The 14,038-nt window shown below is 43.7% G+C and overlaps 1 protein-coding gene across 3 annotated transcripts; it reads right to left on the reverse strand.

Moving 5' to 3' along the window:
- Positions 1-2,034: 2,034 nt before the first annotated feature.
- Positions 2,035-13,965, reverse strand: mazb (MYC-associated zinc finger protein b (purine-binding transcription factor)). Of its 3 annotated transcripts, none has more exons than XM_014159273.2 (7): positions 13,005-13,965; positions 12,549-12,699; positions 11,984-12,090; positions 11,134-11,381; positions 6,848-6,920; positions 6,378-6,549; positions 2,035-4,343 (listed from the first exon to the last, which is right to left on the reverse strand). In XM_014159273.2, the coding sequence occupies exons 1-7, from the start codon at positions 13,035-13,037 to the stop codon at positions 3,997-3,999; spliced, it is 1,131 nt and encodes a 376-aa protein (XP_014014748.1). In that variant the 5' UTR covers positions 13,038-13,965; the 3' UTR covers positions 2,035-3,996. The 3 variants fall into 3 exon arrangements, with proteins under 3 accessions (XP_014014748.1, XP_014014746.1, XP_014014747.1); XM_014159271.2 differs by having other exon boundaries at positions 11,693-12,090; XM_014159272.2 differs by having other exon boundaries at positions 6,857-6,920; positions 11,693-12,090; positions 13,005-13,964.
- Positions 13,966-14,038: the final 73 nt, after the last annotated feature.

A 14,038-nucleotide genomic window follows, 5' to 3' on the forward strand; every position in this document is an offset into this window, starting at 1 on the left:
TATTTGGGCTACAATTTCTGAGGCTGGTAGCACTAATGAACTTATCCTCTGCAGCAGAGGTAACTCTGGGTGTTCCTTCCCTGTGGCTGTCTTCGTGAGAGCCAATTTCATCATAGCGCCTGATGGTTTTTGTGACTGTGCTTAAAGAATCTTTCAAAGTTCTTAAAACTTACGGATTGACTGACATTCATGTCTTAAAAGCAATGATGGACTGTCGTTTCTCTTTGCTTATTTGAGCTTTTCTCGTCATAATATGGACTTTGTCTTTTAACAAATAGGGATATCGTCTGTATACCACCCCTACCCTGTCACAACACAACTGATTGGCTCAAACGCAATAAGAAGGAAAGAAATTCCACAAATTAACAAGGCACACCTGTTAATTGAAATGCATTCCTGGTGACTACCTCATGAAGCTGGTTGAGAGAATGCCAAGAGTGTGCAAAGCTGTCATCAATGCAAAGGGTGACTACTTTGAAGAACCTAAAATATATTTTGATTTGTTTAACACTTTTTTGGTTACTACAACATTCCATATGTGTTATTTCATAGTTTTGATGTCTTCACTATTATTCTACAATGTAGAAAATAGTAAAAATAAAAAAAATACCTTTTGACTGGTATTGTATGTCTAGGGTGGTTCCTGGGGTTGCCTGCGAATTGTCTCTATATGGATGTGGTTCTGCATATCATCTTAGTTCAAATAACTGATCCTGAGTCTGACCATGAACTTTCGTTGCAGAAGCCTCATGTACCAGTGTTCTGAACAGTACTTAATGAGCACAGCCTATGGCTTGTCTATAGCCAGCACCATGGAGAGCGGCACTATTTATTTTGTTTTTTTAGGTCCTGTTGTTTGTGTGTAAGGTTTGCTTGTACAGTATGAACCGTAACTCATTTACATTACAATTACTAACTCCACAATAAAAGTTCCTTGCATTGTAAGCACATTCAATTTGGTCACCAATAATTGGTGTTTGACAGTCCAGCAGGTCTGTCGACTGATAACTGCCCCAGGAACAACTTCACAGTTGCCTTCCAGGTGCAGTAGAACATTTTGAGAATGGAGAGATATACCTAAAAATTGTGAAGTACAATTTGTAAAGGTGGATAGTGCAAAATACATCAAGATGGTCTGGAGATGGGATAAAATATCTCACAGGTAGCAATGCATGGCAGGCAATCAGCATGCTTTATTTTTTATAATAGTAGTTATGTCAGAGAGATTGGAAAACTAGTGTAATGTGTTTCATTACCGAATATTTTTTGGGTAACTTTTTTAATGCCCTCACTACACAGCTGAGAAATTGGCTCAAGAAAGGTCCTCATGCTTCAGTAGAATGACAGAACAGTTCATTCTGACCATAGAAATATAAAACACAATGGGGGCATTGTAAAATAAACTGTGTATAACGTTACACATTGGAAGAGTATCAACAAGTACTACTTAGTAAAAACTAAATAAAATAATATTTGGAATAAAATACAATATGAAGATAGTTTGCAAGCTAGTTTGCAAGGCTGCATCCAAAACTCATAAGTTCCCCACAAAAATACAGGAAGACCTCTTCAGAAGAGAATGTGGAAGAAAGCCTTGTTTACACCCGTTTATATCGGTCAGAAAATACACATGCTAATATTGGTTTAGAAAGGACCAGATCTGCACAGTAATAAGATCACATGCTCTTCCATTTCCAGGAAAATAGAGATATACTATTGTAGGGACTGTACATTTCATCATGATTATTACTAGTATCGGTGTAGAGGGATTACTCAGTGTGCAGCAACACACGCACAGGAGCCAGAGCCAAATACGATTACACAACAACAGGGGTCAAGGTTACATGCTCATCTCACGCTTAACATATTTTATGTCAAAGATACCAACACACACACTATGTTACCAGCTGCATGCCACTACCCACCATTTTCACTGCACCTTATTAAAACAAAATCCAAACGCTTCCTCTGTCAAGCATGTAACACACACACACACACACACACACACACAAATAATGGACACACCTCACCTCATGTGTTTACTCCTTTTACTTTTAATAGTCAAAATTACAAAATAATAACATGATCTCTATACTTCATCTACAAAATAATAACGTAATATTCATGATCACGGTAAGCATCAACTGTTTTTTGCTCTAACTGTTCAGACATGCATACTGTTGAGAAATATAAAAATATAATAAATACATCCCATTAGTATTCTTAATGAATCCATGACTAAGATTTAAAATAGTTCAGAATAAAATAATTAAAATGCAGTTGAGTACAGTAAGGCATTACGATGTATCACAAGAGCTGTACAGGTTCCTAGAATAGAGGTATTTTTTTGTTGTTGCTTAACGCGGGAAACCTAAAATAACTTTTAATAAAACGCTACTTTTCTCAACAGGAAGAACAAGCCTCCAAATTAAATAATTAGAAGCGTTCAAAAAAATATATAACATACCAACACTAAACTGATTAAATGAAGCACTTCCCAACAAAACCAGGATTTGTTGAAAGCATACCAGGGGTGGGCCATCGAATGCTAGTAGTATAAAGTTCCTGGATATTCTTACCTCGACATGACCTTTAAAGCCCTTCCATGACATCACTCTTAACCACTGAAAAAGTCAAACAATCCAAGATATCTGAGGAAAGGTGATCTTTCTCAGATTCATGGAGAGCGGTGAGTTATAATACGAGTTGTATTCAGAATGCTGTGTGCTATACATGGTGGTGTTAATGAATTAGTTTTAATATGGTGGACTCATACTAGGAACAAAACAAAGAACACAATGGCAATAACAGTTACAAAGAAATAAAATGGCAGACATGGGTACAACTCATTTGACTGAATCAATCGATACTTTTCTTAAAATATTTGTTTTCAACCATCTCTAGTGTAAGGGGGACTGCTGCTAACGTTCTTCTAGGTAGTATTAGCTAGCTTCACTTTAATGCAAATGGTGTTTTTAGGTGTCATGAATGTGGCTGTACAGTAGCAGTTATAAGAATAACCATTATGTATTAAATGTGGTTGTGCCCAAAGAGGAAGACGCAGAGCAAATGCATCTTTACGAAACCTGTCTGAACCTTCAGCGGATTAAACGTCAACATTTTTAAGGTGCTTGACACTCAATGCAGTACACCCCTCCACTGTTCATAAACACCGATACTGGGCACAGACACCAATTCAACGTCTATTCCACATTGGTTCATTGAAATGACATGGAAACAACGTTGATTCAACCAGTGTCTGCCCAGTGGGTATGGACTAACCTCCAGATCCAGCGGTGGCCCTATTTAAAACAGACTACATACATACGCTCGCAGCACTACACAATTAAAACGTCACATCTACTCCTCATCATTTCTGGAGGATAGCAGCCCCTGACTTATGTGCAATTCACCTCCTGAACCTCTCATTCTCTTTCAGAATTCGACTCTTCTACACACCCCCTTGTTATATCATGTTCCTATTACATCACTCCTCAGCTTACTACAAGGCTATCTTATGAACGTTTGGAGAAGAGAGCGACAAAATAAACAAAAGGAGAGGTGGTTGGTGTGACTGACATTGAGTTACAGTACATGGTGCATTACTAGCAGAGGGGAGTAGTTGCTGGGACTGAGGGAGGGCAAGGGGGAGAGAAAGGAGGGAGGGAAAGGGATAGAGCAGACAAGTCCACAGTGTTATAGTATTGAAAGAGCGAGAGAGTTCAGCCACGTTGGGGACACGTCTGTATTTGTCGTTATCTAGCGTCATCGAATCAGCGTACAGGACATACAATGTCCCCCTCCTCCTCTCTCTACAATATTCTCTCTCTTTCTCCCCTAAGCCAGACCCCTCTTTCCATTTCCCGCCCTCTTCCTCTAGCTATGGGACTCAGAGGGGCCAAAGTTTACAACTGAGGCTCTCCCCTAAGCAAGCCTCCTAATCTTATTACTACGGGTCTTAGGGACTCAAGTGGCTGAAGTTCAACTGCGGCTCTGCTAACTGTGGGACTGAGGTTGTATGCTGGAGCAGTCCGACACCAGCAGGTCCACCACTGCGTTGCTGTTGACGTAGACGGTTGGGGCTGACACCATGTTGCTGAGGGACACGGAGGAGCTGGACGCCCCGCTAGCGGTAACAGTGCCGGAGGAGCCCCCTTGGCCCCCAGTACTGTGGGTGCCCATGTGGCCCTGCAGCTGGGTGGGGGTCTTGCAGTGCACCCCGCACAGCTGGCACACAAGAACACCACTTGAGCCCGTGCCGCCGAAGCCGCCAGCGCTCTCCTTCCACTCCTGGCCGTGGTGCTTCTGGGCGTGGACGCGCAGGTAGGTCAGAGTGGTGAAGCCTGGAGGAGACGGAGAGAGTTAGCAGTTAACGTCATTTTAGGCCTTTACAAGTAATGCTTTATAGAGTACGGTAGGCAGGCTAGAATGAAAACTTTCTAGATAAGATTTTGTATGGAAAATTACTAAGTGTGTGTTTTCCAGGACTTGACAATTGTTTATTAACCATTTAATAAACCATTTCTAAACTTTGAATGTTTATTAACATCTTATAAACCACTTAAACTCTACATTTTTATTTATACACTACCGGTCAAAAGTTTTAGGACACCTACACATTCAAGGGTTTTTATTTTTATTATTTTCTACATTGTAGAATAATAGTGAAGACATCAAAACCACAAAATAACACATATGGACTGTTGTAGTAACCAAAAAAAAAAGTGTTAAGATTCTTCAAAGTAGCCACCCTTTGCCTTGATGACAGCTTTGCACACTCTTGGCATTCTCTCAAACAGCTTCACCTGGAATGCTTTTCCAACAGGTTTGAAGGAGTTCCCACCAATGCTGAGCACTTGTTGGCTGCTTTTCCTTCACTCTGCGGTCTGACTCATCCCAAACCATCGCAATTTGGTTGAGGTCGGGGGATTGTGGAGGCCAGGTCATCTAATGCAGCACTCCAACACTCTCCTTCTTGGTCAAATAGCCCTTACCCAGCCTGGAGGTGTGTTTTGAGTCATTGTACTGTTGAAAAACAAATTATCATCCCACTAAGCCCAAACCAGATGGGATGGTGCATCACTGCAGAATGCTGTTGTAGCAATGCTGGTTAAGTGTGCCTTGAATTAAAAAAAAACAATACAAAAAAATCACAGACAGTGTCACCAGCAAAGCACCCCCACACCTCCTCCATGATTCACGGTGGGAACCACATATGCGGAGATCATCCGTTCACCTACTCTGCGTCTCACAAAGACACGGCGGTTGCAACCAAAAATCTCCAATTTGGACTCCAGACCAAAGGACAAATCTCCACCGGTCTAATGTCCATTGCTTGTGTTTCTTGGCCAAAGCAAGTCTCTTCTTATTATTGGTGTCCTTTAGTAGTGGTTTCTTTGCAGCAATTTGACCATGAAGGCCTGATTCACACAGTCTCCTCTGAAGAGTTGATGTTGAGATGTGTCTGTTACTTGAACTCTGTGAAGCATTTATTTGGGCTGCAATCGGAGGTGCAGTTAACTCTAATGAACTTACCCTCTGCAGCAGAGGTAACTTTGGGTCTTCCTTTCCACAAATTAACTTTTAATAATGCACACCTGTTAATTGAAATGCATTCCAGGTGACTACCTCATGAAGCTGGTTGAGAGAATGCCAAGAGTGTGCAAAGCTGTCATCAAGGCAAAGGTTGGCTACTTTGAAGAATCTCAAATATAAAAAATATTTTGATTCGTTCATCACTTTTTTGGGTAGTACATGATTCCTTCCAAGTGTTATTTTATAGTTCTGATGTCTTCACTATTATTCTACAATGTATACAATTGTAAAAATAAAGATTGAATAAGTAGGTGTCCAAACTTTTGACTGGTACTGTATATAATTTTTTGGTACTTTTACCCCTTTTTCGTGATATGCAAATTGGTAGTTACAGTCTTGTCCCATCACTGCAACTCCCCTACGGACTCGGGAGAGGCGAAGGTCGAGAGCCATGCATCCTCCAAAACATGGCTCTGCCAAGCCGCACTGCTTCTTGACACACTGCTCACTTAACCCAGAAGCCAGCCACACCAATGTGTAGGAGGAAACACCGTCCAGCTGGTGACTGAAGTCAGCTTGCAGGCGCCCGGGCCCGCAACAAGGAGTCGCTAGAGCGCAATGGGACAATCCCAGCCTGCCAAACCCTCCCCTAACCCAGAAGACGCTGTGCCAATTGTGCACCGCCTCATAGGTCTCTCTGTGACACAGCCTGGTATCGAACCTGGGTCTGTAGTGACTTAGACCGCTGCGCCACTCGGGAGGCCGTGAAACGTTTATTAACAGCTTATAAACTATTTGTGAACCCTTTCATCAAACAATACAAGTTGTTGACAGACACTCACTGCGGTTACAGATATGGCAGGAATGGTGCTGCGATTGGTTGTGCACCCTCATGTGATCGGTGATGTAGGCAGCCGACAGGAGCTTGCCGCAGATGTGGCACGGTACCTTCTCCTCGTGGCGGATCATATGAGCACGTAGCCGGTCCCTCGTGGCGAAGCTGGACTCGCATGTCTAAACACAGAGAGTGATGAGGAATGACTGGTTATCAATAAAGACACAGAAGGCAGCAGTTTAATAGCATAACAATCTCTCATTGTATTTAATTCAGGGTTGGGGTCAATTCAGGAAGTAAACTCAAATTGGAATTTCGGTTTACTTCCTGAATTGAAATGGAATTGATCCCAATACCGATTTTATTACAATGGATAGTTATGGTACGAAGGATTTAAGGTATAGAGAAGCAAATTGATGGCTAAGAATGACTGTATTGAGATTTCAGAGGTGTAAAAGGATATAAAGTAGCACAAACATCAAGTACCGGACACTTGAAGGGTCGTTCAGATGAGTGAACTTGTCTGACATGACTATTGAGATGATCAGGCCTGAAAGAAGTGAGAGATAGCAAGGGGTAAGACAACAACACCTTGTTATAGACTTTCTCCAGCAGAAACTGTGAATCTGTGAAAGGGACATTACATTCAAACTTCGTCAGATGTTTTTAGACCGCAAGAAGTCTTCTTTTGAGATAAGTTCAAGTCCCAGGCCACAAACCATTATGAATGAAAAAGATGAGCACCATGTAATTCCCACATTTTTGGTGCTTACATTTCCCATTCACAGACAACCAATGGCATGGGATGTGGACTTATCTCGACTACTTTTGAGGTGTGAAAACATGTGACAGACTTGATTTTGGAATGTAACGCCCCTTTAAAGCAGCAATCAGCAGTAGAAACAATAAAGTGTTTTCCCCACCCCTGTTTCGGTAAAATGTTGAGGGATGGGTCTGGACAAATGTAACCACTTTCAAATTCATAGACAGAGCTATGGATGCAAGGACTGACCATCCTTAATATCAAAATACAATTAACCATGTTTTGAAGCTATATAGTGTTTGTTTATATTGGAATCCACAAAAAGTCATTCAGCCACAAGAGCATTAGTGAGGTCGGGCACTGATGTTGGGAGATTAGGCCTGGCTCGCAGTCAGCATTCCAATTCATCCCAAAGGTGTTCGATGGAGTTGAGGTCAGGGCTCTGTGCAGGCCAGTCAAGTTCTTTCACACCAATCTTGACAAACCATTTCTGTTTGGACCTGGCTTTGTGCACGGGGGCATTGTCATGCTGAAACAGGAAAGGGCTTTCCCCAAACTGTTGCCACAGTTGTAAGCACAGAATCGTCTACAATGTCATTGTATGCTGTAGCATTAAGATTTCCTTCACGGGAACTAAGGGGCCTAGCCCGAACCATGAAAAACAGCCCCAAACCATTATTCCTCCTCCACCAAACTTTACAGTTGGCACTACGCATTCGGACAGGTCGCGTTCTCCTGGCATCCGCCAAACCCAGATTCGTCCGTCGGACTGCCAGATGGTTCCCGAGTGGCGCAGCGGTCTAAGGCACTGCATCTCAGTGCAATAGGCGTCACTACAGTCCCTGGTTCAATTGCAGGCTGTATCACATCCGGCTGTGATTGGGAGAACCCATAGGGCCGTGCACAATTGGCCCAGTGGTGCCCGGATTTGGCCGGGGTAAGCAGTTATTGTAAATAAGAATTTGTTCTTAACTGACTTGCCTAGTTAAATAAAGGTTACATTTAAAATAAAAATGGTAAAGCATGATTCGTCACTCCAGAGAACGCGTTTCCACTGATCCAGAATACAATGGCAGCGAGCTTTACACCACTCCAGCTGACGCTTGGCATTGCGCATGGTGATCCTAGGCTTGTGTGCGCCTGCTCGGCCATGGAAACACATTTCATTGAGCTCCCGACTAAGTTATTGTGCTGACGTTGCTTCCAGAGGCAGTTTGGAAGTATGTAGTGAGTGTTACACGAAACCCAAACCGGCTGTGCGCGTGCGCCATCGTGCATAAATGTATTTTGTCCCCCCACACCAAACACGATCACGACACGCAGGTTAAAATATCAAAACAAACTGAACCAATTACATTACTTTGGGGACAGGTCGAAAAGCATTAAACATTTATGGCAATTAAGCTAGCTAGCTTGCAATCAATAGCTAATTTGTCCCATTTAGCTAGCTTGATGTTGCTAGTTAATTTGTCCCATTTAGCTAGCTTACTGTTGCTAGCTAATTTGTCCTGGGATATAAACATTAGGTTGTTATTTTACCTGAAATGCACAAGGTCCTCTACTCCGACAATTAATCCACACAGAAAACGGTCAACCGAATCGTTTCTAGTCATCTCTCTTCCTTCCAGGCTTTTTCTTCTCTTGACTTTATATTGCAATTGGCAACTTTCATAAATTAGGTGCATTACCGCCACTGACCTCGTTCGTCTTTCAGTCACCCACGTGGGTATAACCAATGAGGAGATGGCACGTGGGTACCTGCTTCTATAAACCAATGAGGAGATGGGAGGGGCAGGACTTGCAGCGCGATCTGCGTCACAAATAGAACGACTTCTATTTTAGTCCTTGACAATGCAGACACTCGTTGGCGCGTGCGAGCAGTGTGGGTGCAATAATTGAATAATATAGATTTCAAAATTTATTTTGCAACGCTCATGCACGCGATGCGAGCGGTGTAGTCACCCTGTTACAGACGATTTTTACCTGCGACGTGCTTCAGCACCTGGCGGTCCCATTCGGTGAGCTTGTGTTGCCTACAACTTTGATGCTGAGCCGTTGTTGCTCATAGATGTTTCTGCTTCACAATAACAGCACTTTTCAGTTGACAAGGGCAGCTTTAGCAGAGCAGAAATTTGACCAACTGACTTGTTGGAAAGGTGGAATCCAAGGACGGTTCCACGTTGAAAGTCACCAAGATCTTCAGTAAGGCCATTCTACTGCCAATGTTTGTCTATGGAGATTTTATACACCTCTCAGCAACGGGTGTGGCTGAAATAGCCCAATTCACAAATTTGAAGGTGTCCACATTTGAATATACGGTGCATTCGGAAAGTATTCAGACCCCTTGACTTTCCACATTTTGTTACGTTACACACTTATTCGAAAATGGATTAAATAATTTCCCCCCCGCATCAATCTACACACAATACCGCATAATGACAAACAAGTTTTTAGAAATGTATGCAAATAAAAAAATGTAATGTTACATTTACATTAGTAGTCAGTCCCTTTAATCTGTACTTTGTTGAAACACCTTTGCCAGCGATTAAGGCTCGAGTCTTCTTGGGTATGATGCTGCAAGCTTGGAACGCCTGTATTTGGGGCGTAGTTTTTCTAGTTTTATGTAGTTTTTCCCATTCTCCTCTGCCGATCCTCTCATGCTCTGTCAGGTTGGAGTGGGAGTGTCGCTGCACAGCTATTTTAGGTATTTTCAGAGATGTTCGATCGTGTCTGTGCTCTGGTTGGGCCCCTCAAGGAAATTCAGAAACTTGTCCCGTAGCCACTCCTGCGTTTATCATGGCTGTGTGCTTAGAGTCATTGTCCAGTTGGAAGGTGAACCTTTGCCCCAGTCTGAGGTCCTGAGTGCTCTGGAGCAAGGTTTTGTCAAGGATCTCTCTGTACTTTGCTCTGTTCATCTTTCCCTCGATCCTGGCTAGTCTCCATTTCCCTGAAAAACATCTCCACAGCACAATGCTGCCACCACCATGCCTAGCTGTAGGGATGGTGCCAAGTTTCCTCCAGACGTGACGCTTGGCATTCAGGCCAAAGAGTTCAACCTTGGTTTCATCAGACCAGAAAATCTTGTTTCTCATGGTCGGAGTCCTTTAGGTGCCTTTTGGCAAACTCCAAGCGGGCCGTCATGTGCCTTTTACTGAGGAGTAGCTTCCATTTGGCCACTCTACCATAAAGGCCTGATTGGTGGAGTGTTGCATAGATGGTTGTCCTTCTGGAAGGTTCTCCCACCTCCACAGAGGAACTTTAGAGCTCTGCCAGAGTGACTAATGGGTTCTTGGTTACCTCCCTGACCAAGGCCCTTCTCCCCCGATTGCTCAAGGGTAGAAGGCGGCCAGCTCTAGGAAGAGTCTTGGTGATTCCAAACTTCTTCCATTTAAGAATGGAGGCCAGTGTGTTCTTGAAGACCTTCAATGCTTCGGACAATTCCTTCGACCTCATGGCTTGGTTTTTGCTCTGACATGCACTGTCAACTGTGGGACCTTACATTGACAGGTGTGTGCCTTTCCAAATCATGTCCAATCAATTGAATTTACCACAGATGGACTCCAATTAAGTTGGAGAAACATCTCAAGTATGATCAATGGAAACAGGATGCACCTGAGCTCAATTTCAAGTCTCATAGCAAAAGGGTCTAAATACTTAGGTAAATAAGGTTTCTCTTTTTTATTTGTAATAGGTTTAAAAAAAAAAAAAAAAAACGGTTGTCATTATGGGGTATTGTGTGTAGATTGATTGAAAAAATGATTTAATCAATTTTACAATAAGGCTGTAACGTACAAAATGTGGAAAAAGTCAAGGGGTCTGAATACTTTACGAATGCACTGTATAGCGTATCACTGAGGCACAAAGAAGAAAACGGCCCTAAATGCAGGGAAAGGTACTATCTGAAGAAAATAATTATGTTGCCTGCCCTAATGAACATGACCCTGCACTCTGGCTCAATGAACACGACCCTGCTTTCTGGCCTATAGCATACCACTCTCACCTGGAGAAAGCCTTGGCACAGTGAGGGCACACATATGGTTTCTCCACACCGCCTTGGTGAGAGCGCACATGGTGGCTCATGCGGTCCTTCCGCTTGAACCGCTGCTGGCAGATGGGGCAGGAGAAGGGTTTCTCATCCGAGTGGGAGAGACGGTGTCGGTTTAAGTGGTACACATCTCGGAAAGCCTTCCCGCATGTCTCACAGGCGTGGTTCTTCCGCACGGGGTTCGGGTTGGGGTTCGATGGCCTCTGAGGGGGGGGATGATTAGAAAGAGATGCGCTTACAGTACAAACAGTTTTTTATTTATTGTAGTAGTCGATAATTACACATGCATCTGTGTAGATTATTGACATATCATATTGTCCATTCTTTGGGTCTTTCCGAACCACTCAGACACACACGGCTCGCGACACCTAGATCATTTCTCTGGGCCATTTGCATAACATGCCGAATTCCCTTTATTCCCACAATCTCCATAAAGACCATGCAAGAGGAACCTAAATTATACTTTTCTTTTTCACGGACGACAACAACAACCTCCAGAAGCGCCATGACCCACCTGTACTGTCGCCCCCGCCACCATGACGACAGCAGCAGGAGGAGCATGGGGGTTAACTCTAGCCACTACGCTTGCCATGGAAACCCCTTCGCCATCCTGACTACCCAGAGCTGGCAGCTGGGACGCCAGCATGCTGGGAGGGGGGAGAGGGGGAGGAACGGAGAGGTGAAGCAGGGAGAGGGGGACCGTATGCCTCTCCGCCCTCTCTCCCGACACCGCCTGCGCCGGCCCTGCGCCACCGCCAACCTCCTTCGCCCCCTCCTCCTGCTCCCCTGCTCGCCTCATGCGTACCCCTGTATGGACCGACTGGTGTCGCCGCAGGTTGTAGTTGTTCTTGAACTGCTTGCTGCATATGGCACAGATGTGTGGCACACGGGCAGGCCGGGAAGTTGTCTTCGCTGTAGGACAAAAGAGTGGAAGAAGAGAGGGAATGAGAAATTAAGACATGGAAATGCTCATTAATAATAATATCCCGATAAATTCTAAATATAACGATATGAAGACAGCCTAATGTTTATTTTTTTCATTTAACTAGGCAAATTCTTATTTACAATGGCGGCCTACCCCAGCCAAACCCTCCCCTAACCCGGACGACGCTGGGCCAATTGTGCACTTCCCTATAGGACTCCCAATCACGGCCGGTGGTGATACAGCCCCGGATCTGTAGTGACGCCTCTAGCACTGCGATGCAGTGCCTTAGACTACTGCGCTACTCAGGATCCCCTTACATAATGTATCATATTATAACAGACATCTTGTTTAGCAATCTACATTACATCCTTTTCAACTTAATTGCTGATAACTGCTGAAAAATCAATAGTATTTATATGTATTTCACACCCCATGATTCTCTCACCAGGTAAGGGTTCTTCATTGAGGGCAGCAGTGTCCACCGTGGAAGGAGGCTGGGCTATGTTCTCTGTGGGAGGGGTCTGAGGAGAGGCAGTATGGACTGGTAAGAGTTCTGATTGGAGGGTCCCCTCCACTTGGTTTTGGGTGGGAGTAGTCTGGAGAAATAAACACAGATCTATTAGCATAAAGTCACTGCATTGTATACCACCAACAACATTTTGCTCTGCCAGGAGTACCCCTTCATGTGCATTTTACCAGTAAGGCTATTGTCTCATGAGTCTTCTCAAGTACACCCCAGGGGTCCTAGTAACCCTGATTGGGAACCACTGGTCTAGACTAGATGCTACTTTGCGTCACATAAATGCATAGGCCCCGGAGCAGCGGGGCACACATTCTTCAAAAGCCAATCTTCAGAAAAGCGCGCACACAAACACGACAAGAAAGGTCAATTAAGACTTACCTGGAAGAGAAAATTGCTCCAAGCAGCATCCATTTTGAACCAAAGTGACGAAGAGTATAAAGTCAGTTAAGTAATCCTGATTGCGATTCGACAGTGAATCGTTGGCATATTCTTTAATCACCCTATTGGCTATTGAGGCGCGAAGATCTAAGTAAACAATATTCAAATGGAGCAAGAAGTGCAAAAACATGTACTAATTTAAGGATTCAAGCTATTCGTATTCACGCAGGCGTTACGATTAGGCTGACTAGGCTGTCTGCCTGAGTGGAATTGCCTGCTCCAATAGTGGCCTATTTCTCTTTGACTGTGGTTTCTAACTTTAATTTAGAAAAGCACAATTATTTTAAAAAACGTATATCTTTTGGCATTGTTAACTTTCAAACCAAATATGTGTGCACAAAAATCAAATGTTATTTATATAGCCGTAGTCATACATAACTCGATTTTAAAATTAAATGAATGCATTTTACGCACAATGCGAACTATTAACAGCGTTATAATAAACGCATCTGAAAGAGTAGCAGTTCATGCTTTTGAATTTATTAATAAATTCGTCCGATTTCCCCCAATAGGCCAATCGGGTGTTTGTCGAAGCCTCGTTGTTGGATTCAAGCCCTGACCCTGGCAAAGAGCGCTTGCTCCGGGCCGCAGCCTATCGCTCCACCTCGGCTGTTCAAATGCGAGGATGTCATCTTTCTTTTTTTATCGCTCGCTCGCTCTCCCTCCTCCCTCCCTGTCTCTTTCTTCCTTTTCTTTTTAAATTCCTCTTTCTTCTCCCCCTCCTCTCCTATTCCTCGCACGACTATGTCACAGTTGCTCTTAAAGGGATCGGATTTCTCTTCGGACACCCCCTTTCATTTCCGTCTCCCTCCCGGAGCACATGCTTTCTGCCCCCTCCTACTCGGGATTTCGTCCGACAGACATTTCACTACAGTATTTCTCAGACCGTCAAAAATAGATGTCTGCAGTTGCTATATAGAGCTCATCCGCAGCGCACGCGTACTAGGAACACGTCGAGAAAACCATTCCATACG

This window comes from Salmo salar, chromosome ssa19 (genome assembly GCF_905237065.1).
Source record: "Salmo salar chromosome ssa19, Ssal_v3.1, whole genome shotgun sequence".
In the NCBI taxonomy this organism is placed as follows: Eukaryota; Metazoa; Chordata; class Actinopteri; order Salmoniformes; family Salmonidae; genus Salmo; species Salmo salar.

What these genes read in the sequence shown, in the direction of transcription:
- mazb (XM_014159271.2), bottom strand. Translation starts at nt 13,037, where the DNA reads ATGGATGCTGCTTGGAGCAATTTTCTCTTCCAG. An exon ending in GGAGCAATTTTCTCTTCCAG is followed by an intron (nt 12,700 to 13,004) that starts GTAAGTCTTAAT and finishes TTATTTCTCCAG; the next exon opens with ACTACTCCCACCCAAAACCA. An exon ending in CAATGAAGAACCCTTACCTG is followed by an intron (nt 12,091 to 12,548) that starts GTGAGAGAATCA and finishes TTTGTCCTACAG; the next exon opens with CGAAGACAACTTCCCGGCCT.